The sequence below is a fragment of the Castor canadensis genome, chromosome 1 (assembly GCF_047511655.1).
Source record: "Castor canadensis chromosome 1, mCasCan1.hap1v2, whole genome shotgun sequence".
Classification (NCBI taxonomy): domain Eukaryota; kingdom Metazoa; phylum Chordata; class Mammalia; order Rodentia; family Castoridae; genus Castor; species Castor canadensis.
In genome coordinates, this window is record NC_133386.1 from 139867897 (window position 1) to 139892463 (window position 24567).

Genomic DNA, 24567 nt, shown 5'->3' on the forward strand with positions numbered 1-24567 from the left:
AGAGACACATTCCCATAGAGAAATCTAAAACTAAAACTGTGATAAGTACTTTGAAGGGAAGCATAATAGGATGACAAAATTCAGATTAGAGAATCCAGGGAAAGGGCCTCCTAGGAATTAGCAGGTCATCAAAGACTTGAGTGAGAAAGAATCGCCCAAGCAGAGAGGTTAGAAAGAGTATTCTTAAAAGAAGGAGCAGAATATGTAAAGGCTTTTGTTAATGTGGTAGATTTAATGAGTATTTCTAATGCAGAGCCCAGAGCAGAGGTTCAAAACTCAGAGAATGATGTGGGCCGGGTGAAGAAACAGAAAGTGCAGGACCGAAGGTAAGTAGGTCAGCGGGAAAGACTCAGATCACCTCCCCGAACCTGACTATCCTCCTGCAGCTGTCCTTCTTCCTTACTCTAGTTAGATCAAAGAGTACCCTTGTGTCTGGGTCTTAGTCTCATAGTCCAGAACTAAAGATAGTGGAGAAACATGTCCTTGTTGACAGGTCATCAGGCTTGGAGATAGGCAAGGAGGCAACCCAGTGGTGAGCCAGAATCTGAAGATAAATACACTGTGTCTCATCAAAACTTAAATCTTGGGCTGGAGGAGTGACTCAAATGGTAGAGAGTGCCTGCCTAGCAAGCATGAGGCTCTGAGTTCAAACCCCAGTACTGCCAAGAAAAAAAAATCCTTAAATCTTGTGGCACATGCCTGTAATCCCAACACTCAGGAGGCTGAGGCAGGAGGATCATGAGTTCAAGACTAGCCTATGCTACATAGCAAGAACCTGTCTCAAAAATATTTTTTTTAATCTTTTCTGCTTCAACAAACACGGTCAAGAAAGTAAAAATACAACTTACAGACTATGGGGGAAAATATTTGCATGTCATGTATTTGATAAAGTACTTGTATCTAGAATACACGAGGGATTGCTTCTTAATACATAAGGAGCCCTGTCAAGTCAACAATTAAAAAAAATAAATCTGAATAGTCTTTTCTCCAAAGAAGATATGCATATAATCATACAAAAAGGTGTCCAACATCATAAGCACCAGAGAGATGTGCATCCAAACCATAGTGACCACTTCATACCCACTAGTTACTGTCATTAAAAAGATAAACAATAATGAGTGTTGTTGAAGATACAGCGAAATTGGAACTCAGATTCATTGCCAGTGGGAATGTAAAGTAGTGCAGCTGCTTTGGAAAAAAGTTTTGCAATTCTTCAAAAACCTGGAGTTACCATATAACCCAGTAATTTTATGCTTAGTATATACTGTAAGTGTTCACAGAAAAACTTTTAGACAGTGTTCCTAATAGCAATATTCATAATAACCAAAACGTGGAAAGAACCCAAATGTCTATCAACTTATGAATGAATAAACAAAATATGGTGTTTCTACATGGTAGAATATTGTTTAGCCATAAAAAAGAAATGTAGTACTGATCCCCCCTATAATAGATGAACTTTGAAAGCATGCTGAGTGAAAGAAGTCAATTACAAAAGCCCACAGTTTATAGGATTCCACTTATATGGAATGTCCAGGATAGACAAATCCATAGAGACAGAAAGTAGATTAGTGGCTGGGCATGGTGGCACATGTCTATAATCCTAGCACTCAGGAGGCATAAGCAGCAGGATCACAAGTTCAAGGCCAGCCTAGTCTACATAGCCTCAAAAAAAAAAATTAAGTGGGGATAGAGGAATGAGATTTATTTTGGGGATATTCTGGAGGGCTGGAGGCATGGCTCAAGTGATAGAATGCCTGCCTAGCAAGCGCAAGGCCCTGAGTTCAAACCCAAGAACTGCCACAAAGAAAACATTCTAGAATTAGATAGTTGTGGTTACTTAACCCATGAATATACCTAATTCATATTTGGAAAGATATATGCAGAATATCTCAAAAGAAGAGTGATTAAAACTCTGAAAACAATGATAGAAGCTCTGTTCTCAGATGTTCAAGAGTCAATGACTTCCTTCAAGTCTGGCATGTCAAATAGGAAAACAGGACTGCAACCCAAGGTTACTATTTCCACATCAACTATTCTACATTTTTTTTGGGGAGAGGTTTTTTTTTTTTTTTTGTCTTTTCTTTTTTGGTGCTGGGATCGAACCCAGGGCCTCACGCATGCTAGGCAAGCGCTGTACCACCGAGCTACATCCCAGCCCTATTCTACATTTTTTTTGTCCTGATTCTATGCTCCCTCAGCCCTGTGATCACTCACAGATAGCTGGCCTTTAACTGCTCTTTCTCACAGGCCTCTGTCCAACACCAACTCTCAGCGAAACAGGAGAGGGGCAGCAGGTTCGAGGCAAAGGGAACGCCGACCCCCGGCCCAAAACAATGAAATCCAGGAACATGGGCAGTGCCCCATTTGTGCAGGTAGGCTACTTCAGCCTGGAGTGGGGGTGGGCTGATTACTAGGCATTCCTCCAGTGAGAAATAGCATTTGTGGGGATGCTGGCAAGAAAGATTTGGCTTGAACTCCTACCTCCCACCCCGTCATCTCTGCGCCTCCAACATGTGCAATTGCACTTTTACTCAAATATAACTCATGACAAATCTACATTCAGTACCTGCTCACATGGTGTCAGTTAAGCTGGGGAAGGGACCCAGGCCCTGCCCTCAGGAAACCCAACAATAAAAAAATCACTGTTGGAGAGGTCCTAGAATCTCCCTCAGAACATTTTCCTCCATGTCCAAATTCTGCTTCTCCTTTAAGTCTCGGTTCAAATGATTTTTTTTTGCCAAGCCTTCTCTGATCTTCCCAGGTATTGTCTCCCAAAATAGCTCCTGCAGCATCTTCAGATTCCCTTGGACCAAGCACTTCTCACCTTGTGCTTTGTCAGGATCCTTATGCTCGTGGCTGACCATGACCAACAGGCTCTACATTCCGCAGAGCACTCCATAGCCCTCAGCTCCCAGCATCCTGCCAGGCATGTAATAAATACTCAGAATGTTTGACAGACACGCGACAGTGTCTCAAGTACAAAATATTTAGCATGGTAAATCTCCTACGAGAGCAGCTGCATTTTAGTAGCAGATACGCCTTTCAGACTTGTTGGGCTGGCATCCCGCCAGAGGACAGGCCCAATTCTGTTTACCTTCTTCTCTCCCTCCTTAGGCTCCTTCAGCGCTGAGATTCTTCCCCTGCACGCTGCCACTTGTGGAGACCCCTCCCCGCCTCACCCAGCTTCCCACTCCTCCTCAGCATCTTCATCCCCATCTGTTCTGTGGGTGTCCTCCCCAGAGAGTTCGCCACCCATTTCCTGGGTCCAGTGCCCTATCTGCCAGTTGCAATTCTCAGCAAGAGAAGTAGAAGAACATGCCAGCATGTGTGGGGAGGTTTTCCAGTTGTGAGCCATGACGTCCTATGACGTCGGCCCCACCCTCTATGACAAAGACTGAGGAGCAGGTCTCTTCGTGACTGAGAAGGGCTAATGATGCCAACACTCCTTCCTCCCTCATTCCCCCAGGACTATTCCTGCCTGAGGGCACCTGAGGGCACTGCTTGCTCCCCAGTCCCAGTTGCCAAGGCTCTGTCACCATGGAACCCAGTTCTCCTAAGGAAAGCTCTATCCTTTTCCCCCGAGAACTTCTAGGGTAGAAATGATGATCTCTCTAGGGCCTTGGGACACTATCCAGAGCACCTTTCCCTTGGTGAATGGTGCTCATTCTCGTGCCCACTTTCCTAAAAGGAAAACTAAGGCCCTGGCACAAAAACAAACAAACAAAACCCTATTGCCTAACAGATATGATCCTACAATGTTCTTGGAAGAGTGAGTTTTGAGCATTAGACTGACACCTAGCATCCCATGAACTTAACTTTCAGTATCCCTTGTGGGTTGCAGTCCTAGGTATAATCAGGTAATAGTGCTGTCATGTGACTTCATCAAGTTAGATATATCAGGCCCAGAATTAATGTTCTGTGATTGAGATAAAAATCCCTTATCCTCCTGTACACGCAGATGTTATAGGACCATACAGGTTAATGACTAAGAAATGGTTCTAGGCTTGGCTGTGGGACCTTGAGTATATTCCACTCCCCATCTGAGTGAGGTGGTTGGACCAGAGTCTCTAAAGTCCCCTGGAGCTATGATATTCCAAATCCTGTTCCCACCTTCTATAAGCAGCTATATACTTTCCCCCTTTCCCAGAAGATTTCATTGTGTGGCACTAATGCCAGCTCCCCTGCTCCCCCAGGTATAGGGCAGGTGGGAGCAGCTGGTCCTGACAAAGGGAGGGCCCAGGGCGGGGTTCTGAGTGGGTAGGATAAAGGATTCTGGGTACAGTCAGGCAGCAGACATAGCAGGAGTTTAAGCCTTTGGTCCCTGCCTGTAGAGGTGGCTGCAGCCATGGACCCTCTCACGGTAAGAAGCTCTCTGCTCCCTTCCCCTGTCCTTATCCTATTTCTAGCTGTGAACAAAACAATAGATTGGCCGAAGGGAGTGGCAGGGACACCCTAGCTGCCTAGCAAGTGGTGGACACCACTGTGTGGATGGAAGAGCCCTGGAGTGCTGGGTCTGGCAGAAGAGAAGGACAAAGCAATGCCAAGGGGGAGACATGCCTTCTAAGCGGTAGAGAGCAAAGCTGGGGGCGGGGGGGGGTTGGTAGAGGAGGAGCATGTTGAACTGTCCAAAGCTGGGGGGCTGGGAAAAGACTACTTCAAAGACCTGGACATGCCTATACATGTCTGGACCTGCCCTGCAGAGAATCTGGGATCTTCAGAGGGATGTGCAGCTGGAAGATGAAGTCAACAAGATGGGAGCCAGATCCTATGTGCCTGCATGTGGTGTTGGGCTCCAAGTACAGCCCTGCCCCCCTGTTTTAAACCCCTCTTTCTCAGGGTACCCACATTTGTCTCCACTGTGGAGGGGTTCCTATGACAGTGGAAGTTGAGCTGAGGAAGGGATCTCCTCAGACCCAGTTGGGCACCTTCCTAATGAGAATTTGTACAATAAAATGATGAACAAGATAATTTTTGCCAGTATGTGTTTGGAACAAGGAAGAGTAGAGTGGTGGCTGGGCATAGAGGGTTCAGGGCTAGAAGGTGGAAAGGTGAAGGAGGCCCCAAAACAAAGCAGGTTGTAAACTTGGGGTCCTGCCCGCTCCCCTTCATCCAGCCACAGCCCAACTGGACAGAGATTGTGAACAAAAAGCTCAAGTTCCCTCCTCAACTCCTGGGAGCCATCCAGGAGGGGCGGCTGGGTCTTGTGCAGCAGCTACTGGAGTCAGGGGTCGAGGCCACAGGCGGTGGACCAGGTGGACCCCTGCGGAATGTGGAAGAGGCTGAGGACCGCTCCTGGAGGGAAGCTCTCAACCTTGCCATCCGCCTGGGCCACGAGGCTATCACTGATGTGCTGCTGGCCAATATCAAGTTTGACTTCCGGCAGATCCATGAAGCTCTGCTAGTGGCAGTGGACACAAACCAGCCAGCAGTGGTGCGGCGCCTGCTGGCCCGACTGGAACGGGAGAAGGGTCGTAAGGTAGACACTAGGTCTTTCTCACTAGCTTTCTTTGACTCATCAATCGATGGCTCTCGCTTTGCCCCTGGTGTCACTCCACTCACCTTGGCCTGCCAGAAGGACCTGTATGAGATCGCACAGCTGCTCATGGACCAGGGCCACACGATTGCCCGGCCTCACCCAGTCTCCTGTGCCTGTCTGGAATGCAGCAATGCCCGCCGCTATGACCTGCTCAAGTTCTCCCTGTCACGCATCAACACGTACCGTGGCATTGCCAGCAGGGCCCACCTCTCACTGGCCAGTGAGGATGCTATGCTGGCTGCCTTCCGGCTCAGCCGTGAGCTCAGGCGACTGGCGCGCAAGGAGCCTGAGTTTAAGGTCGGTTTCTCCCACTTCTGCCTTCGGGGCCTTGTGTCTGTTCTTCTGCTGAAGGGATTTCAGTCTAATGGCAGGAGAGTTAGTCACTCTAGGGGCACCTTGTCTTATGCAGGAGGCATAGCCCCTACCCTGGGGGTGCCCTGGGTCTATCTGGGGGAGGAGAGAGAGCATAAATAGAAGAACAGCTGGACAGACTTAGATCTGACATTCAGCAGAATGTGTCTCTTTGAAGTACCGACTGTGTGTTCCTGCATGAAGCATTGTGTGTTGGAACCCTCAACCTTGTGACAAAGGGCAAGGAGCAAGGGACAAGTCACTCCCAGGACTTCATTTACTACTTCTGTGCATGGTGTTCACAAGCCTCCAAAGTCCAAAAAGCAAAGTCAAGTTCCCACAACTCTTGTGTTTAGGGAAGACTCCTTGGAAGAGGCAGCATTAAGCATAGCTGCAGAAGTGAGTAGTTTAATAGAAGTGAAGAGCAGGGAGGGCATTTGAAGAAGGACTGTAATCCCAATAAAGGCCGTCAGTTATCAAGAGGCTATGTGGGGATAAGTGCAGGGGAATCCCAGTGCAGAACTAGAATGCAGGAGCCTGAAGGCAGGACCTGGACAGGAGCCTTGAATTGCACAATCCAGTTCATCCATCACTTAGACATTGGCTTCCCCTGTGTGCCAAGCCAGGCTTGGTCCTCATCCACAATATTGTCATTAGGCAGGAAAACTTACAAGGATAATAGAAGGAAGGCCAAAGGCAAAATGCAAGCCAGGGAAGGAACAGGCTGCTGCCTCTCCCCCTACCCTCCTCCCTCCATCCCAGAGTTGTAGAAGGACAGGAGGATGAAAAGTTTCCCTGCACAGCAGAGGAAAGGGCAATCCTTCCCAAAAAGCTTTCCCTGCATTCTTGTGCCAGCACACAAAGAAAGAGAAGGAGGCAGGGCAGGAATTCTCATTCCCACTTACAGACAGGGAGACTGAGGCCTAGAAAGGGGAAGCACTGCCAAGCATGGTGGTTTATACCTATAATCCCAGAACTCTGGGGGAGGCTGAGGCAGAAGGATTTAGAGTTCGAGGCCAGTCTGGACTACAAAGTAAGACCCTGGGAAGGGAGGAAGGGAAAAATGGAGAGAAAGAAGGAAGGGAGGGAGGAAGGAAGGACCCCAAGTAAAACAGAGGATAAGATGGGTGGGGTATAACCAAGAACTGCCTTACTCTCTGCATCTCCTAAAACTGCCAACAGAGGTTCATATAAGGCAGATGCTTAAAAAAAAAAAAAAAGAGAGAATGAAATGAGCACATGAAAGGTATAGGAGTAGGAGCTGTAGTGGGACAGGAAACAGGAATTAGAAAACCGAAATTCAAGAACAGGCAAAGGTGACAGAGAGTTTGAGTTGAAGCGATGTGGTAGATATGGCACAGATAAGCAAAAGTGACACAGAAGGTACCTTATTGTAGCAAGAAAGATTGATGAGGTAGCAGAGAAAAAAGAAATCCATGATACCAGGTACAGAAAGTAATGGCTTGAGGGCAATACAGAGATGGCCCAAGGGAAGAGGGTGGGGAGCGAGAGGTTTCTTTAACCAGCTGAGTCCACTGGGTGACTGGCACACCCTCCTCCTTTCCTATACAGCCTGAGTATATTGCCCTGGAGTCCTTGAGCCAGGACTACGGCTTTGAGCTGCTGGGCATGTGCCGGAACCAGAGTGAGGTCACTGCAGTGCTCAATGACCTGGAAGAGGACAGTGAAACAGAGCCTGAGGCTGAGGGCCTGGCCCAGGCCTTTGAGGAGGGCATCCCCAACCTGGCGAGGCTGCGGCTTGCAGTCAACTACAACCAGAAGCGGGTCAGCTGGGCCCTCCCTGCCTCCCCATCTCTGCCCTGATCCCTTGCCCTGGCATCTCTAAGTAACTCCTTTCCTGCCCTCAGGACTCTGAGACTTTTCTTCTGAAGACTCTTCTTTCTAGGCCCATGAGTACAAGAAGGAACCCCACCCCAAGTTATTACCTTCAATCTCAGCCCCTAATTCCTCTTTAGCTCTTAGAAGACTCATTACTCACCAGGATCCCACTTTCAGACGAGGATGTGTAGATCTCACACAGACTCAGTTTTGCCTCTGGCCTGCTGAGTAGCTTGGGCCCAAGTGTTCTGTTATTAGACTTCAGTTTCTCACTCTGTACAGCAAGATTAGACTAGATCTCTCAGGAATTAAGTATCAAGTGATTACTTTTTTCTCTGTCTCATTAGATACCCTCCCCTCAAGCTAAAGACTTGCTCCCTTTCCAAACTCACCCAACCCCTCACTCTCAACTCTCATTTATCCTCGGATATCCTGACCCACCAGAAGCTTAACCCAAACTTTTCTGTGTAGTGGCTCCCTTTGTCCTCCCCCTCAGGACAGCACCAACTTTACCTGCTTCTTCCCTTCTTGAGAACATTCAGACTGTTTTTGCCCCACATCCCTAAGAAGGCAGGAAACCCTGGGGGTTCTGGGACTTGTACACCAATTCTACCTGCCACTGCCTGACTTAGATTCAAGAATGTAGGATCCGGAGAGTCCAGCAAAACCTTCAAATTCAGCTACCTCCTTCACAGGCAAGGCCTACAGAGAGCTAGGGCTGCCCATGGTCATATGGCAAGTAAGTCTCCTCTTCTGGGCTGGTGGGGGGAGAAAACAAAGATGGCACTAAGCATGATGGTACATGCCTATAATCCCATCATTCGGGAGGCTGAGGCAGGAGGATCATGAGTTTGAGGCCAGCCTGGGCTATATGGTGAGACACTATAAAGGATGGCTCAATCTCTGAGGCAGCAAGTCAGGGCTCGGTACCCAACTAGCTCCTTCCTCCTCCCTGTCTGGTGGCCACCCCACTTCATACCTCATCTCTGCTTAGTTTGTAGCACACCCCATCTGCCAACAAGTCCTTTCCTCCATCTGGTGTGGGAACCTGGCTGGCTGGCGTGGAAGCACCATCATCTGGAAGCTTTTTGTTGCCTTCCTCATCTTCCTCACCATGCCCCTCCTCTGTATTGGCTACTGGCTGGCACCCAAGTCCCAGGTACTAGAAATAAGATTAATGACAACTCATTTGTAGAGTACTTGGTTCATGCCAGGCCCTGGGCTGCATGCTCTGTCAACGCTCCCATTCAGTAGCTTGAGGTAACTTGGGAAAGTTGGCATTACACTTATGGAGGAAGAACCTCAGTCCCAGGCAATGCAAGTCTCTTCCCACCCCTTTTTTTTTTTTCCTGGTGGTCCTGGGGTTTGAACTCAGGACCTCATGTTTGTTAGATAGGCACTCTACCACTTGAGTCATACCTCTAACCTGAAGTCTATTTTAGTCCAGACTACCCATCAAATAGCAGTCAGGATTTAAACTGAGGACTTTCTCCCTCCAAAGATTGAAGCCCTTATGCAGCCCTACATTCTCCTAAGGCAGTCCCATCCCAACCGAATATTTTCTTGAGACCCTGCTCCAAGCAAAGCATTATGCCTGGGATACAATGAAGTGCAAGACCTGTACTGTTAGCCAGGTGAAGAACAGAGAGAGGAGTGTCCAGGAAGCAGGAATGGCACAGGAGAAGGCCCAGGGGAGGGAGAATGTGCAGCATCAGGGAAACTGGAGGGAACTCTGTGAAGGTGAACTGGGGACAGAAGTTACGAAGACTGTCAGAGTGTGTACAAGAGAAAGCATGTAGACATGCTGCTCAGATCCCTGACTGGGTGACCAATTCATTTCATGAGGAAGGAGAAGCAAGTGTAAGGATAAAAATGATGAATTTGCCTTTAAACTTGGTTGAGTTTGAAGAGCCTGTGGGACCCCACGGGAAAATTACTTTACTTCTCTGCTCTCAGTTCCTGAAAAAAATGGGAATACTAATACCTACTTCATGTAGTTGTGAAGGAGACAACATATGTGGAAGTATAGGGCCCAATGTATAGGACTGGATAAGTGGGTAAACTGAGAAAAGCAGTGTGGGCTGAGCGGTCCAGTGGGCCTGCCAGCAGGGGAGACAACAAGACTTCCACTTCCCCCCAAAGCTGGGCCACCTGCTGAAGATCCCTGTGCTGAAGTTCCTGCTACACTCTGCTTCTTACCTATGGTTCCTCATTTTCCTGCTGGGAGAGTCCCTGGCCATGGAGACACAGCTGAGCACTTTCCAAGGCCGCAGCCAGAGTGTCTGGGAGACTTCACTACACATGATTTGGGTTGCAGGTACACGTGTGGCATGGGGGAATGCCCCTTCACTGTCCTCTGTGAGGAGACCCAATACTTCTGTAGATGCCCCTGAACATGTAACCAGACCCCTCTGGGCTCTAGCACACCAGGAGACCATTTCACTTCCCCCCAATCAGGGTTCCTAGCCCTGTGGCAGACTCCCTGAGCTAGGACCCTTCTCCTCCTCTCCCTGGCACCATTCACTACCCACTCTGGAGGCTCCTATCCTCCAGAATAAAACATCCACCCACAGCATCAGGCTCCAACTTACCTTGGTGTAGTGGTAGCGTACAAGTACACTACCAGACAAGTTCTCCCAGAGGTGTGGAACAGAAAGGTTCACAGACTAACTCATATCATTTATTAATCCATCATGCCATAGTTATGATGCTCATGAGATCTGAGCAGTGGGTGGCAATGGATAGTGCAATGGACCACCACTTGGCCTGTGGGAGCACCACTGGTATGTGTGAACACAACTCTAGCTTGCCTGTTATCCCAGCGAGCAGTCAGGAATTTTATGTGCGTTTTGGGCAGATGACATGTGGAGCTGGCATGGGTGTCACCAGTAGGTAGCTGATTACACCCAGGGCCTCATATGTCTCTACCCTGCGTTTGGTTTTCTGGTTTTGGTGGGCCTGGGGTTTGAACTCAGGGCTTCACACTTGAAAAGCAGGAGCTATACCTCCTGAGCCACACCTCCAGTACCCTCATATGCCTCTGGATATTCAGTGCATCATGAGTATTGGTGTCTCTCTGTGCCTCTCTGTATATGTTCACATACATACGCTCTACTTAGTATGTTTGATGTCACCCAGATCACTAACTCATCTACACTTAATGCATGTTTCACCTGTTCCATCTATTTTCTTCCCTTCTATAGTAGAATCAAGTTTTCTCAGGCAATTCAGCAAATACAGTTTACAAGAATCCCCAGAGCTCTACCCAGCCTGAGGCTGGTCAGCTCAGTAGGCTGGATCCCTTCCTTGTCTGAGCTCAGCTCAGCTGGCCTCCTCTCACTTAGCTCTAGCTTAGTTAGCAAACTCGCAAGCCACCGGTATACCAAGTCTACTATTCCACCCTGTATCAAGCTGTCAGTGAAGGCCAAAAGGAAATTTGAATAAGAAACTTTAGGGAAAGAAACAAAAATAGCCTAAGAGGGAAAGTTTCTCGTCCTGTTATTTACTATTTATTGACCTGCACTGGGTGGAGATGAAACCAATACAGTTCTTCTCCTGCCTGTGGGAAAAGAAGGCCTTATAAATAAACACATAGAGAAAAATTCATTTATTCAGGCAATGTTTGCTGATACCCTGATGTAAATGAAACCCCGAGCGTGCATAGGCGAGTATAGTTCCATCCATCCTTTGAACACACATCCACTGAAGCATCCACCCATTCCCACAAGGTATTCTTGTCATACAGCACAGGTCAGTTCCTGACCACATCAGACTCAGTGGTCTCCAGGCCTTTGCTCATTCACTTTTCCTAGAGCCCTTGCCCCTTCCCACCTGGAGTGCTTCTACTCCGTTTTCATATCTCAGTTTAAATTCCATTTTCTTTGAGAAGGTTTCCCTGGCTCCCAAATCAAGGTAAACATTTATTCCTGAACACCTTGTAACAACCCCTCTGGTGTCCCCCCCACAATCTAGCACTTACCACATGGTGTTGTGTCTGCTTGGTCACTTGCTTATCTCCCTCACTAGTTTATAAGTTTAGGAGGATAACAACTCTGTTTTAGTCACCACAGGGTCCTACAAATACTCATTTAATTTGTTCTGGGCACTAGGGACAAAGATGTGAATTAGATATGGTCCCTATCCTTGAGGCACGTCAAGTTCAGGTAGCTGTAGGGGAAGGGAATAGATCCATAGAGAGATATACTGCAGAGTTCCATATCTCTGCTCATATCACAGAGATATGAGCAGAGAATGGTGAAAACAGAGCAGGGAGCAACTTGCTCCACTGTGATTGGAGGCTTCACAGTGGTGGTGTTTGCCCTGGCCCTAAATGGTGAGTCCAGCTTCCAAAGGTTGTGGAAGGGCTCTAGACAGGGGAAATGGTGAGTGAGCATGCAGAAAATGGGGAATAGAAACACAGGTGGCAAGATCACCTGATTAATGGGAACCAGCTCACAAGACCCCCATCCCTAGGTCTGGCACTGGGCCCCAGTGAGACACAGACACGCTAAAGAGCTGATAATTCCAAGCCCTTTCAAACAAAGGGACTTTAATTCTTTGCACAATATTTATGTGGTGGAGAGCAGGGAGAATGGACGTAAATTATTCCCTGGTGACACAGCCTGTCCCACATACCCACTTTCTTGAGTGTCAGCCACCTGTGATCCTTAGTGCAGGTCACCTCAAAACTGAGATGAGTCTGCACCAATGCAGGGGTCCTTATTTTCACATAAGATCACTTTGTGCCTGAATAGATTAAGTGATGTTTTAGCTACCCAATCCCAGCAGAGGGTCCCCACCACCATAATCTGGCTCTGATCTACAAGAGTTCCTCCCCTTTCTTTCCTGGCCCTGGTACCGCTTCAGGATTCCTGTGGTTTGAGTGTAAGGAAGTGTGGATCGAGGGCCTGCACAGCTACCTCCTGGACTGGTGGAATTTCCTAGATGTGGTCATCCTGTCCCTGTATCTGGCAGCCTTCACACTGCGCATCCTCCTGGCTGGGCTTGCCTACATGCACTGCCGGGATGCCTCTGATGGTGCCACCTGTCGCTATTTCACCACAGCTGGTGAGTGTGCCCCAGCTCAGCCCTGAATCTCCCAGTCCCATCTCTTCCTTGGCCCTCAGCCACTGCTCCCATCCCACCCTGCACAGAGCGAAAGGAGTGGCGCACAGAGGATCCCCAGTTCCTGGCCGAGGTGCTCTTTGCTATTACCAGCATGCTCAGCTTTACCCGTCTGGCCTACATTCTGCCAGCCCACGAGTCACTGGGCACTCTGCAGATCTCCATTGGCAGGATGATTGATGACATGATCCGGTATGTACTGTCCCAGCTCAGAGCACCCTCCTTTTTTTTTTTTTCATTTTTACACCCTTCTTTCTGATGGACTCCACTTGACCTCCTTCTGAAATTCTTTGGTGTAGCACAGGAGTTCTTGACCTGCATTACTCCAGGGGCATAAGCTCCAGAGACTTCTAAACCCTGGGAACTACTGGCAGAATTTGTAAACTCGTATTGCTCTGCAGGGAGGGTCCCTAACTTTCACCTAATTCTCAAAGAGGCCATGACCCCAGAAAAGATTACAAACCACTGATAGCAGAAAGTCCTGTTGGTTATCACTCTGGTCCCAATTCTGTCACTATCTCTGTGACCCTTCTCTGGGCCTGAGTTTCCTCCTCTTTTTGAAAGACTAAATCATATACAGCCAAACCTGGCCTCTCACCCTAATCAGAGTCCATAGTTAATGCCTGCCCTCCTCCCCACCCCCCAGGAATCCTCTGCCTGAGAGCCAATGCCATTGATGAGAAAAGTGCTAGTTACATTCAGCTTAGCCCGGAGCTCAGGATTCTCCCAGTCTTCCCTGTGGCAGGCTAACTCATTCCTACATGTGCCTCTGACTCCTAGCCATCCTATGTGATCTCAGCATCTTCATCTCTGAGACTGGTCCCCCAGCTTTGACTGCCTAGAGTCAGTCCCCATTATTCTTAACGGAGAGCTTCTGCTCTGGTACTCACTTTAAATTCCTTCTCATTTCCGTCTCTTAACTTCTTCACTCTCATTTGTTAAGTAGAGAACTAGGTAGACCATCACTCCCATCCTTCTCAGAGCCTGACTTCCCCTAGAGCAGAGACATGCTGTGACCCTTCTAGGTTCTTGTTCATCCTCACGATCATCCTGATGGCTTTCCTCTGTGGCCTCAACAACGTCTACGTGCCTTACCAGGAGACAGAGCGACTGGGCAAGTAGGCTCGGGCAGAGGCGGGAGGGGCAAGAGGGGAGTCTGGGACCTTGCAGCTTGATTACCTCTTTCTCCTTCCCTCATTTCTTCACTCACTTCCCTTATTTCTTCATTTCCCTCCTTGATTCACTCTATCACTCATTCATTTGGTCACTTATTTCCTCCTCGAACTTTTTATTTTGAAAGATGTCAATCCTATTAAAAAATTAAAAGAAAAGTACATTGAATACCATATACCTTTACCTAGCTTCACCAGTTGTCACTGATTTGCCACATTTGCTCAATCTATTGTTCTCTTTGTTCTTTTTTTTTTCCTGAAACTTTTAAAAGTAAGTTGTAAAGATCATGACACTTCCCTAAGAGCAAAACCACAAAATCATTATCACCCTTAAAATTTTAATGTAAAGAAGCCATGCCTCCAGGCATGGCTAAAATGCCTACCTAGCAAACACCAAACCCTGATTTCAAACTCCAGTGCTGCCAAAAAATTTAAAAAAAGAGAGAGAGAAAGGAAGAAAGAAAAAGAAAAGACAAGACAAGAAGGCTGGGCATGGTGCTGCATGCCTATAATCCCAGGTGAGACATGAAGATAACGAGTTCCTGGCCAGCCTGGGCTACATAGAAAGTTCTATGCCAACCTAGAGTTCCAGGTAAGTCTGGGATATATCCAAAACCCTGTCTCAAGAAATCAAAAAGGAAGAGGAGGAGGAGGAGAAGAAGCTTTATTCAGTCTTCTTACAAAGAATCCTGGTCTACCTTCAGGATATTAGCTTGAAGGACTGAGCTGTCACACAGCGTAAACCATGAATATGAATCTGAGTGCAAAGTAACTACTCAGTCCAGCCTGCTTCTTTGGTTCTGGTGGTACCACTCCACAGCAGTAGCACAGGCTCACAGGCTTGAGCTCTCCTGGGCTCTTCATTCATGGGTAATAGCTAATTATTTTTGCTGAAAGTCTCAGGTAGGGAGTGGCAGCATATAGCTACCGAGGGCAGCTAGGAATATGTAAAGGTTGACGAGCAGAGGTACAACAGTTTAGATCAGATTAGCATTGAGAAAGAACCCTCCAACCCCACCCCCGGTACTGTATGGAGGGCAGAGTAACTCCACAAAAGACAGGCAGATCCTGAGACCAGGTTGAGGTTGTACCTGAACTGGTGCTGAGATGGAGGGAATAAAACAGATTCACAAATACAGCAGGAGGATAAGTGTGCTCAGACCTGCGTGTGACCAGCAGATAAACACATTCTGCTGAGGGTGGGGAAGGTAGATCAGGAAGGGCTTCCTGGAAGACGGAGCCCTGGGCTTGCAGCCACTGTGCTTCACCTCACATGCTGTTTGTTACACCCAGAGCAGGGAAACAGGCTTTTTTCCTTTTCTTTCTTTCCTTTTTTTTTTTGCAGCATGGGGTTTGAACTCAGGACCTCATGCTTACTATGCAGGCATTCTTACCACTTGAGCCACTCCACCAGCCCTAATTTTTGTGATTCTGTCCTTCATTGAGTTGCTAGGACTACAGGTGTGAGCCACTGGTTCGGTGAGAAAATGTCTTAACTGGTCTCCATGCCTCCTTCCTTCGCCTCTCTCCCTGCAGTGTATTCATAGCAACCACTATGATCTTTCTAAATATAAAGCAGGTATCACCCTTCTGCTCAGAACTCTTGATAGCTTCCTGTTTTTACAGACCAAGGGGAGGGTCATTGTTTTTGTTCTACAAAGTTCTGCAATTGTCTCCCACAAGATTCTCTCGCCTATGCCCATCTCATCTCCCTTACTCCATCCCAGAGCATAAAGTCCTTAAAGATAGGGACCCTGCTTGTTTTGTTCACCAATGTGTCCTTAGCACCTGGGATACTGCTGTGTGCTCTGTAAGCATTTGTCGACCAAAAGAATAAAGAAGTGGCAAGTGTCTGTAAGGGCCAGGATGGTCCAAAGGACTTCATGGACATAGACCACTTTTGACTGGGACATGGTGGGAGAAGTGGGGAGAGCGTGTCTGGGTGGAGCCAGGTTTCTCACCCCATCCCCCAATTTTCCTTCCTTTACTTGGCTTGTCATGTCAGTTTCAACGAGACATTTCAGTTTCTGTTCTGGACCATGTTTGGCATGGAAGAGCACAGCGTAGTGGACATGCCTCAGTTTCTAGTGCCTGAGTTCGTGGGCCGGGCCCTCTACGGCATCTTCACCATCGTCATGGTCATTGTGCTGCTCAACATGCTCATCGCCATGATCACCAACTCCTTCCAGAAGATCGAGGTGTGCGAAGGAGGCCAGACTAACCCAGGCTTCTCCCTTCTAGGAGAGAGAAAGGGCAAGGGCTAGGCTTCAAGGAGTCAAGACACTCGGGTTGGGTACTGCTCTGCTTCCACTGTTGTCTTGTTTTGAGGCTTTGACAAACTCTCCTCTGTAAAATGAGGGTCGTGGTAATGCTCTTTCTACGTTTTGGTTGGCAAGCAGAGGTGGAGATTTGGGGGGCAGGTGGGGGGAAGGAGATGTGCGTTGTGGAAAGTAAGTGGGAACATGAGAAGGGTGAGGGAAGGAAAGGGATGGGTTGGGTTTGCAGCTTGGAGAACAGGCTGGGCCGGAACTAGAAGATGGGATGAATGATAATGAGGAGGAAGAGAGGAAAACAGGGAGTCAGGCAGGGGAAATGTGGGTGATAGATGAGTGGAGATAAGAATGAGGAGAATAAGAGATATGCGCACTGGGGAAAAGAGGCAGATTGAGTGAGCAAGAGGGCCAGGCACCAGCGTGGCCCTCGCACCGCCCCCTGCCTCCTGCCTGCAGGATGATGCTGATGTGGAGTGGAAGTTTGCTCGCTCTAAGCTCTACCTGTCCTACTTCCGAGAGGGCCTGACGTTGCCTGTTCCCTTCAACATCCTGCCCTCCCCCAAGGCCATCTTCTACTTTCTCAGGTGATGGTCTCAGAGCTCTCATCCCCCGTCCCCCAGCCCCTGCACACCACCCAGTTTGTGGCTCTCATTGACCTAGGCCCTGTTCCCTAACTAACCTCTTTTTACCATTGAAATCTCTCAGGAGAATTTTCCAGATTGTTTGCTGTTGTTGTTCTTGCTGCAAAACCAAGAAGTCAGACTATCCCCCTATTCCCACTTTTGTGAGTACCTCAGCTGCTTGTCAGTCTCTCTCACACCAGCCTTCAACTGTATTTCCTAGACCAGCCAGTTACAGGCATGCATCTTTCCAGGTATGCTCCCCAGAAAGCCTGCTCCCAGTTCCCACTTTCCCTTGTGACTTCCCTTTCTTTCTTCCTAGCTCTGGCTATTCCCTAAATTTCCAACCCTATGTCCTGCAGCCTAAACAGATGTCCATGCCACCCTCCTCCCAAGTTACAAATACCCCCTAAGATCTAGAAAAACTGGGACAAGTTGTGGGTGAATGTTTTTTCAAAAACATATGAACATATATTTACAAGGGTAAATGCCTACCAACTGGGAAATTAGAAAGCTGACAGAAGACCCAAGCAAGCTGGGCATCTAAGAGGCTCACTTATCTCACATCACCTGCACCCTAACCCAGTCTGATTCTACATGAGAGCCCCTTCCTAGTTCCCACCAGCATTACTGCCAGGTCTGTAGGGAGTTCTCCCTTCTCTCCTCCCCCTCCCAGCCTTCATCATGCTCACAGTCAGTCTTTTCCCAGCCTCAGCTTCCCTCTACCTTCCAGGACTGTACTGTGAGACGGAGCCAGACTAGAGGCTATGTACATGGACTTCAGGGACAGAAACCTGCACAGCCCTTGTCATGGTCCTTTATTGCCAGGGCAGGACAGTGATTAGAGGAAGGCTGGTGTGGAGAATATCTCTCACCATCCTGTCTTTCCATTCCAGGCCAATCCTGGGGTAGGGGCAGGGCCTGGGGAGGGACAGCGTGGGTCCTACCGCCTTCGTGTCATCCAGGCCCTGGTACAGCGCTACATAGAGACTGCCCGGCGTGAATTCGAGGAGACCCGACGGAAAGGTTGGTTGTCCACTTCCAAACCTTCCCCATTCCTGCTCCTTGCTCAGTTGGTCTAAATGCCCCACACCCAGACTCACATCCTTCATTCAGCTGCAGTCCTATGTGGCTCTATCCTGCCCTGCCCTTGAAAGCCACAGCCCTGTACAGTATGGCTCTTGTACTGACCTATGTGGGCATTTGTTCCAGTCTTTTCATCTAATCACTCACTCCTGCCTTGATTCATGTGTCTGTTTATCCTCTCATTCACTTATTCATCCACTCATTCAACCAGTGTTCACTGTTATGTCTTCCCTTGTTCTAGACTGTATCTTGGAGGGAGGGGGCTCTGTAGAGCAGAACACATGGGAAGCTTTCAGCGTGGTGAGAAATCATCATAGTAGCAGAAAATGCTTAACTAAGATACAAAATTGCAGTGGGAGCCCAAAGGACAGAAAGTACCTCTCATTTTGAGTGGATCGGGGAAGAGAAAAGTGGAGAAAGGGCAGGTAGAGTATGAGCTGGGCCTGAAGGATGGCTATGAGCTGGCCAGGTATAGCTTGTAGAAAGGGCTGATGGGGGTAGATGTACAAATCCACCCACTACAAACCTCCCCCATGACTTTTCAACCCCCTTTCTGGCCCACGAGACTTTCCTTCCTCCCACTACTACTTAGATTTGTCTGCCCCAGATTCTGCTTGCCCAGTTGACTCATCAGTTCATCAGAACCTCAACAGGATGTCCCTGAGGTTCTGTTGAGGGTGGCAGAGGTACTGAGCAGGCTCATCTTCTGAAAGCCCTCCCCCTCAATGCTCCACCTTTGCAGACCTGGGCAACAGATTGACTGAGCTGACCAAGACTGTATCTCGCCTGCAAAGTGAAGTTGCCAGTGTGCAGAGGACCCTGGCAGCAGGAGGGACACCCCGGCCTCCTGATGGTGCCAGCATTCTCAGCCGCTACATCACCCGAGTGCGCAATAGCTTCCAGAACCTGGGTCCCCCCATCCCTGAGACCCCAGAACTGATGGTGCCAGGGATTGTGGGGACCCAGATCTCTTCAGAAACCGAGCTTCAGGCAACTGAAGAGGCTGGGACTCCAGCTTCTGGAGAGTCTGCCCCTTCCTCCCCAGCCCATGTGCTGGTGCATAGAGAGCAAGAGACAGAGGATGCAGGGGATGTACCCCTGGAGGAGGATTTGAACACTGAGGAGAGGTCCTAATGCAATGAAAGGCTCTCCTCTTCTTTCGCTGAGTACAGCAGCCTAGTTGGGTGGAGTGAGATTCACCTAGTTGCTTCCCTTGCCTCAATAAAGTTTGTTCTGTAGATGTCAGCTGCCTTTGGAGGGGGTGAGAATCCTTGTCTCTTGAGATTTTAAGTTCCTTCCTCCATTTCCCTCTGAAACAGACCCTGAGTGAGCAGGGCAGAGGGCAACAGCTTGCTTTGAGGCTCTCAGTTATCTTGGGCTTAGAATCCCACTTTGGGCTCCCTCAGATTTTTAGTGGACAAGGTTCTGGCCCAGGAGGCAGGAGGCTCAGGAGGCAAGAGCCCTGGCTTCAGTACACACTGTCTGACCTGGGGCAACTTGGGTCCTCCTTTGGGTGTGTGTTCCTCCTCAAACAAACAGAGCTAAGGAATCCATCTGTCCCATTTCCTGCCTTCGTGGTTGTTGGAGGACCCTGTGTTAAAGCTCTGGCTTTGCAAGTTACAGTGTGTGTCAGGGGTCTGATAGGACCCGTGTCTAGGAGTTATCAAGAAGTTACTCTTGCTAGGTGCCTGTGGCTGATGCCTGTAATCCTAGCTACTCAGGAGGCAGAGAACAGGAGTATCACAGTTCAAATCCAGCCTGGGAAAACAGTTCCCTGAGACCTTATCTCAAAGAACACTTCATAAAAATAGGGCTGGTGGAATGGTTCAAGGTGAAGGCTCTGAAAAAAAAAGTTACTCTTTTTAGTCCCTTAGTCTCTGAGTCTGGCAACAGAAGATGATCTCAGGGAATAAACCAGTCACAAAAGTCCGTATCTCCACGTCACAACACTGTTTAATTGAGTAGCCATCATGGCTCTTCCCTTGTTTGTTCCAGAAAGTCCCCATTGCATAGTGGGGCTCCCCCAACCCTGCCATGGTCTCCCAGTACCATGGTTGGGGAAGTGGCTGCTAGGACTGGCTCCAGAACCATGCTCTGGCTTCTTGAGGCTGTTCAAAGCCGCCCTTCTTCACAGGAAGGTCACTAGTTCCCAAGATTCCTAAGTGACAGGTGTTGGATTTTCAGGGCCCAGCTTCAGAGAGCTGGAACCCCCCAGGGGCCAAGAACAGGGTCTTCCAGGAATGCAGAGAAAAGCCCCCCTGGGAAGGTGACTCTACTTGCCCTGCTGCTGGAGAAAGAAGAAAAGAAGGCGATGGGGTCAGCAGGGCCAGGGGAATGAAAGCAGCTGAGAGAGAGAGCAGGAGGGCAACTCACCTGGTGCAGACACACAACCCTGCCTCTTCTCCCCTGCAACAGACACAAGGTAAGGCGACTCCCACACTCCAGATGTCCCCACCAAGCCCCTCTGTCTTTCCCTTCTGCCTCTTTCCAGATTGCCTATCCAGCCCCACTTCCCCCACACTGCCACTCCTTTCTGTGCCTGCTTCAGCACTGGGGAATAGCACATTTGTGTCCTTTCAACCCCATCAAGCCTGGGCCTTGTGGGATCTGAAGCTTCTATCTCTTTCCTCTGTGTGCCAACCTCTTGACAAGGTTCCTCTGGTCTATTAGAGCGTCTAGCAGACAATCATCTGAGACTATTCACAGATCTGAAAAATGCTTACAGGATTTGGCAGAACCTGAGTCCCATTAACCAAGTGGTCTCCTGAGGGCTCTGAGGACTGTGCAGGGACATCGGGCTTATTTCACCCACCCTACCCGTCTTTCATCCCTCATGCATAGCTCACCACCCAAATAAGCGCAGTTAAAGTGGCTGCAGGTCTGATTATGGCTCCAGAGAGTCACCAGGCTCTGGGCTCCATCCTGGGAGAACCCAGTGACCAAGAAGACTTCGTGGGGGGGAATCAGCACCTCACGCTCTTCAGGGAAGACAGACAGGGCCTGGATAAGGGCCCCAAAGCAAGTCCTTAGAGAGAAGAAGGTAGCATTACCAAACTTGCGAGCCACCGTCTCATCTAGGGAGCTGGAGGCAAACTGGCCTAAGCGGACAGAGTCTCCCAGCCTCTTGGGTTGAAAGCGAAGGCTTCCCACGCCTCGGAAGACCACCTCCCCAGCTTTCCTGCGGCAGCCTCCACTGCCCTGCAGCAGTTGCAGGGCCCGGGTCAGGTAGAAATGCAGAGCCTTGAAGGGGAAGTGCCTCATGTAGAGTTCCCGGGAGCCACCGCCCGTGCGCACAGCGTGGTTCAGCTCCCAGTACAGGGTGTTAGTCGAGTTGGTATAGACCATAACGGCTATTCCATGCTGGGTTTTGAAGCCAGGGGGCAGAGTGAGTCCTCGTCGCTGGTGTTCCCAGGCCTTCTGCGCTGCCTCCCAGGATTCCCGGAGCAGGGCATGGTGAACCATCTCTTCCTTTAGCAGGGAGACCGCCTTCTCCTCCATCTCCTCTGAACAGCCCACATAGGCATCATCGAAGGTGTCAGGAGCCAGGCCCAGGGATAGGAAAGGAACAGCCTGGGCCTGTAGACATGAGGAAGAGAAGAACCATAGGGAAGAAGTTCAGAGGGCAGATAAGAAAGAGAAATAGAGGGGGTGAATAGGATCAAAGTACATTATATATAGATATAGATATAGCTTTTTTTTTGCGGTGCTGGGGCTCGAACTCAGGGCCTACACCTTGAGCCACTCCACCAGCCATTTTTTGTGATGGGTTTTTTTGAGATAGGGTCTCATGAACTATTTGCCCAGTCTGGTTTTGATCTGCGATCCTCCTGATCTCTGCCTCCTGAGTAGCTAGGAATACAGGATGTGAGCCACCGGTGCCCGGCTAATCTTTTTAAAATAAAATGAAGAGTCTAAGTTCACAGCACTGGACAGGGGTCTTGGTGGCAGACCAGTTCAGAAACACACAATCTGGTTTCTAGGCCCAAATATCTAGTGTATGCAATTGGCAAGGGCCCAAACAGATATAAACCACACAGGTACTAGAGTCAGACAGACATGGGTTCAAACACCACCTACTAGCTGTGGGATCTTGAGTAAGTCTCACGTCTGTTTTCTGGGCTTCAGGTTCTTCATCTATAAGTTGAGGATACTTCCAGCCTCACAGGTTATTGTGAGGATAGCATAAAGATCACTTCTGCATAGCCTAAAAGGGGTCATTTTGTCATTAGAGGGGCCCCTGCACTCAGCTGGAGATGGAGCTAGATGACCCTAAGCACTTTTCAGTATGCAGATGATAACCACATAGCCAATGTCCAATGCCTGACCAGGTCCACATCCTCAGACCTTTCTCTCATTCTTCAGGAGGCCCCTGCAGGTGCTTAGCAACTACACTAAATCATTGTCAGCTCTGAGATTCCTGAGTCTCCTCTGCTTTAGAAGACTTTACCCTAAAATTGGGGGTGGGGAGACGGGAGGTCAAGTTGCCAGGACGGCACCACACAGGTAGCCCACTGAGCTTAGCCTGGGGTGGGTGATGAGAAGTGGGGAGAAGAGAACTGGAGGTACTCGCTAGGGAGGGGAACATGAGGGAGAAAGGCTTACATGGGGAGCTGGGGATGAGAGGCGTGGGTTCCAAAGGAGGGAAAGGGACCTTGGGCTCTCTGCAGGGATGGAAGTTTCTGAGCGAAGAGGACTGAGAGAAGGGCAGAGTCCTTGGAAGAGTTTTGAGGAGTCCCCCCCCCCGTCTACCTCCTCAGGGTCTGTCCCCCACCAGCCTCCTTGGTGACAAGGGATGGTTCCGTGAGTTACCTGCCAGAGGGTGTCGAGGCAGAGGCGGCTGAGGATGATCAGCAGAGCCCCCAGCATCATCCCCTGGGGGATTCTTAGGAGAGCGGGATCCAGGTGAGGGTGAGACCCGCGGCGGTGGAGTCCTGGCTTGGATGGGCTCCACGACCCTTCCTCCTGCCGTGACGTGAGGGGTCCCGGGTCTGGGCACGGCTCGGGCGGGGCGTGGGCGGGGCCAAGGGCGGGCCTAAGGGAGGGCGGGGCCTTGGATTTTAAGGTTCCTCACTTACCAACTCAGTCTACATTCCTCAGACTGCCAGACGCCCCCATATTCAGCGTCTCCTGCGATCGGAGAGGTGGGACGGCTGTATGGGGAGGGGAGGGGAGGGCCGAGGGGACCGAGGACCCACCTGGAGGCTGCGGAGGCTGAAAGCGGGGGCTAATGTCCTGGCGGGCACCGCGCTGTCCCGGGACTGCTAAACAAAGTCCCCGCGGCTAACTATAGCCCCTGCGCGGTAACCCGACACCTGTCTTCCCAACAACGGACACGGGGCGTGGGGGACGCAGCGGAGGCGTGAGGGGTTGAGGTCGGAACTCCCCTTCCCAAGGACTATGTGTTCTTTTCCGGAACCCTCTTAGACTTCCAGCAAGGTCAAGGTTGGGGGAGGGATCTGTGATACTTGGGTACTCACTCAGGTGGTCCTGACCCGCGGGGACCCAACCAGGCCAGGCAGCCGCTCGAGGTGGGTCCCGCCTGTCAAGAGGTCTCTCTTTGTGCAATCGCTGATTTACATACAATTTGCATGTGGCCCACAGGTGGGCTTCAGCGTCTGAAGAAGACCCATTCCCCTTCCTTCTTCTCTACCTCCTGCCCCTCCTCATTAGTAAGTAGGGTTAGATCAGATGCAAAGCTTTGCCTCAGATTCTAGGGTCCAGGTCTGCTCCTTTTCCCAGACCCTGCCTCTCTGGACATCTCAGTCTCAGGTGACCTCATGTTTGTAAACACTAGTCTTCCCTCCCGCCTCTGAGCTTATCTATAAATAACCTGGCTCTGAATTTTGGATGCCCAATTAAAGGTAATGGGAGAAGGGACAGACTGAGGAATCAGTTAGTGGCTTAGGGAAGGGCTCACAGCCTGGGTCTGGAGGAGTGGAATGTCATTCCCCTGGAGGTGGGGGGAGGATCCTGACTGTTAGGACTTAAAAGATGCCACCCTGGGCCAGGGTGGGCATGGGAGATTAGACCTACCGAAAGCCTCCATCCTAGACTGGTTGGTTAATTTACCTCATCCCTGTCTCCTCAATCCAATCAAATTGTCAACCAAATAAAGAGTTTTCTTCATCTAGAATCCTGTTTTATCTCAAAATCCTTCCTGAAGACCAAAGAGGAAGATAAACTGTATCCAGGAGTGGGGGAAGGTGGGGAGGGAGGTGGAAAGAGTGGCATGCCCCAACACAAAGCTTGTTAAGAAAGTAGCTTGAAGCGGGGCTCTGGTGGCGGTGGCTCATGCCTGTAATCCTAGCTACTCAGGAGGATCAACATTCAAAGCCAGCCCGTGAGATCCTAAATCGAAAACATCCCATCACAAAAAAAAGGGCTGGTGAAGTGGCTGAAGTGGTAAAAGTTCCTAACTAGCAAGTGTGAGGCCCTGAGTTTAAACCTCAGTGCTGCTAAAAGAAAAAAAAAAAAATGCCTTTTGTGTGTGTGTGTGTGTGTGTGTGTGTGTGTGTGTGGTACTGGGGTTTGAACTTAGGGCCTACACCTTAAGCCACTCCACCAGC

General features: G+C 49.5%; 3 protein-coding genes across 11 annotated transcripts in view; 2 read left to right on the plus strand and 1 right to left on the minus strand.

The window, feature by feature from the left end:
- Window positions 1-5040, plus strand: part of Xndc1n (XRCC1 N-terminal domain containing 1, N-terminal like) — a 19031-nt gene extending 13991 nt beyond the window's left edge. For 2 of the 4 annotated variants that reach the window (XM_074084063.1, XM_074084071.1), the window contains 3 exons: window positions 254-326; window positions 2248-2372; window positions 3115-5038. In XM_074084063.1, coding sequence (XP_073940164.1) covers window positions 254-326; window positions 2248-2372; window positions 3115-3350 — 434 coding nt within the window. In that variant the 3' untranslated portion in view covers window positions 3351-5038. Of the gene's footprint in view, window positions 1-253; window positions 327-2247; window positions 2373-3114 lie in introns of all 4 variants that reach the window. The other 2 variants (XM_074084086.1, XM_074084081.1) reach the window with 2 other exon arrangements.
- LOC109699869 (short transient receptor potential channel 2) lies at window positions 4346-19135 on the plus strand. The gene is made up of 13 exons (XM_020184750.2): window positions 4346-4360; window positions 5114-5833; window positions 7460-7672; window positions 8721-8885; window positions 9869-10043; window positions 12593-12793; window positions 12880-13042; window positions 13876-13968; window positions 16028-16220; window positions 16752-16879; window positions 17001-17079; window positions 17812-17941; window positions 18744-19135. The coding sequence occupies exons 1-13, from the start codon at window positions 4346-4348 to the stop codon at window positions 19133-19135; spliced, it is 2667 nt and encodes an 888-aa protein (XP_020040339.2).
- An 808-nt stretch (window positions 19136-19943) lies between these two features.
- Art5 (ADP-ribosyltransferase 5) lies at window positions 19944-24023 on the minus strand. Of its 6 annotated transcripts, XM_074066549.1 has the most exons (6): window positions 23197-24020; window positions 22811-23033; window positions 22079-22205; window positions 20848-21577; window positions 20375-20407; window positions 19944-20288 (listed from the first exon to the last, which is right to left on the minus strand). In XM_074066549.1, exons 4-6 carry the CDS (start codon window positions 21497-21499, stop codon window positions 20182-20184), a joined length of 792 nt encoding a protein of 263 aa, XP_073922650.1. In that variant the 5' UTR covers window positions 21500-21577; window positions 22079-22205; window positions 22811-23033; window positions 23197-24020; the 3' UTR covers window positions 19944-20181. The 6 variants fall into 6 exon arrangements, with proteins under 6 accessions (XP_073922650.1, XP_073922664.1, XP_073922655.1 ...); XM_074066563.1 differs by lacking the exon at window positions 22079-22205 and having other exon boundaries at window positions 19944-20285; window positions 21052-21577; window positions 23197-24023; XM_074066554.1 differs by lacking the exon at window positions 22079-22205 and having other exon boundaries at window positions 21052-21577; window positions 23197-24023.
- Window positions 24024-24567: the final 544 nt, after the last annotated feature.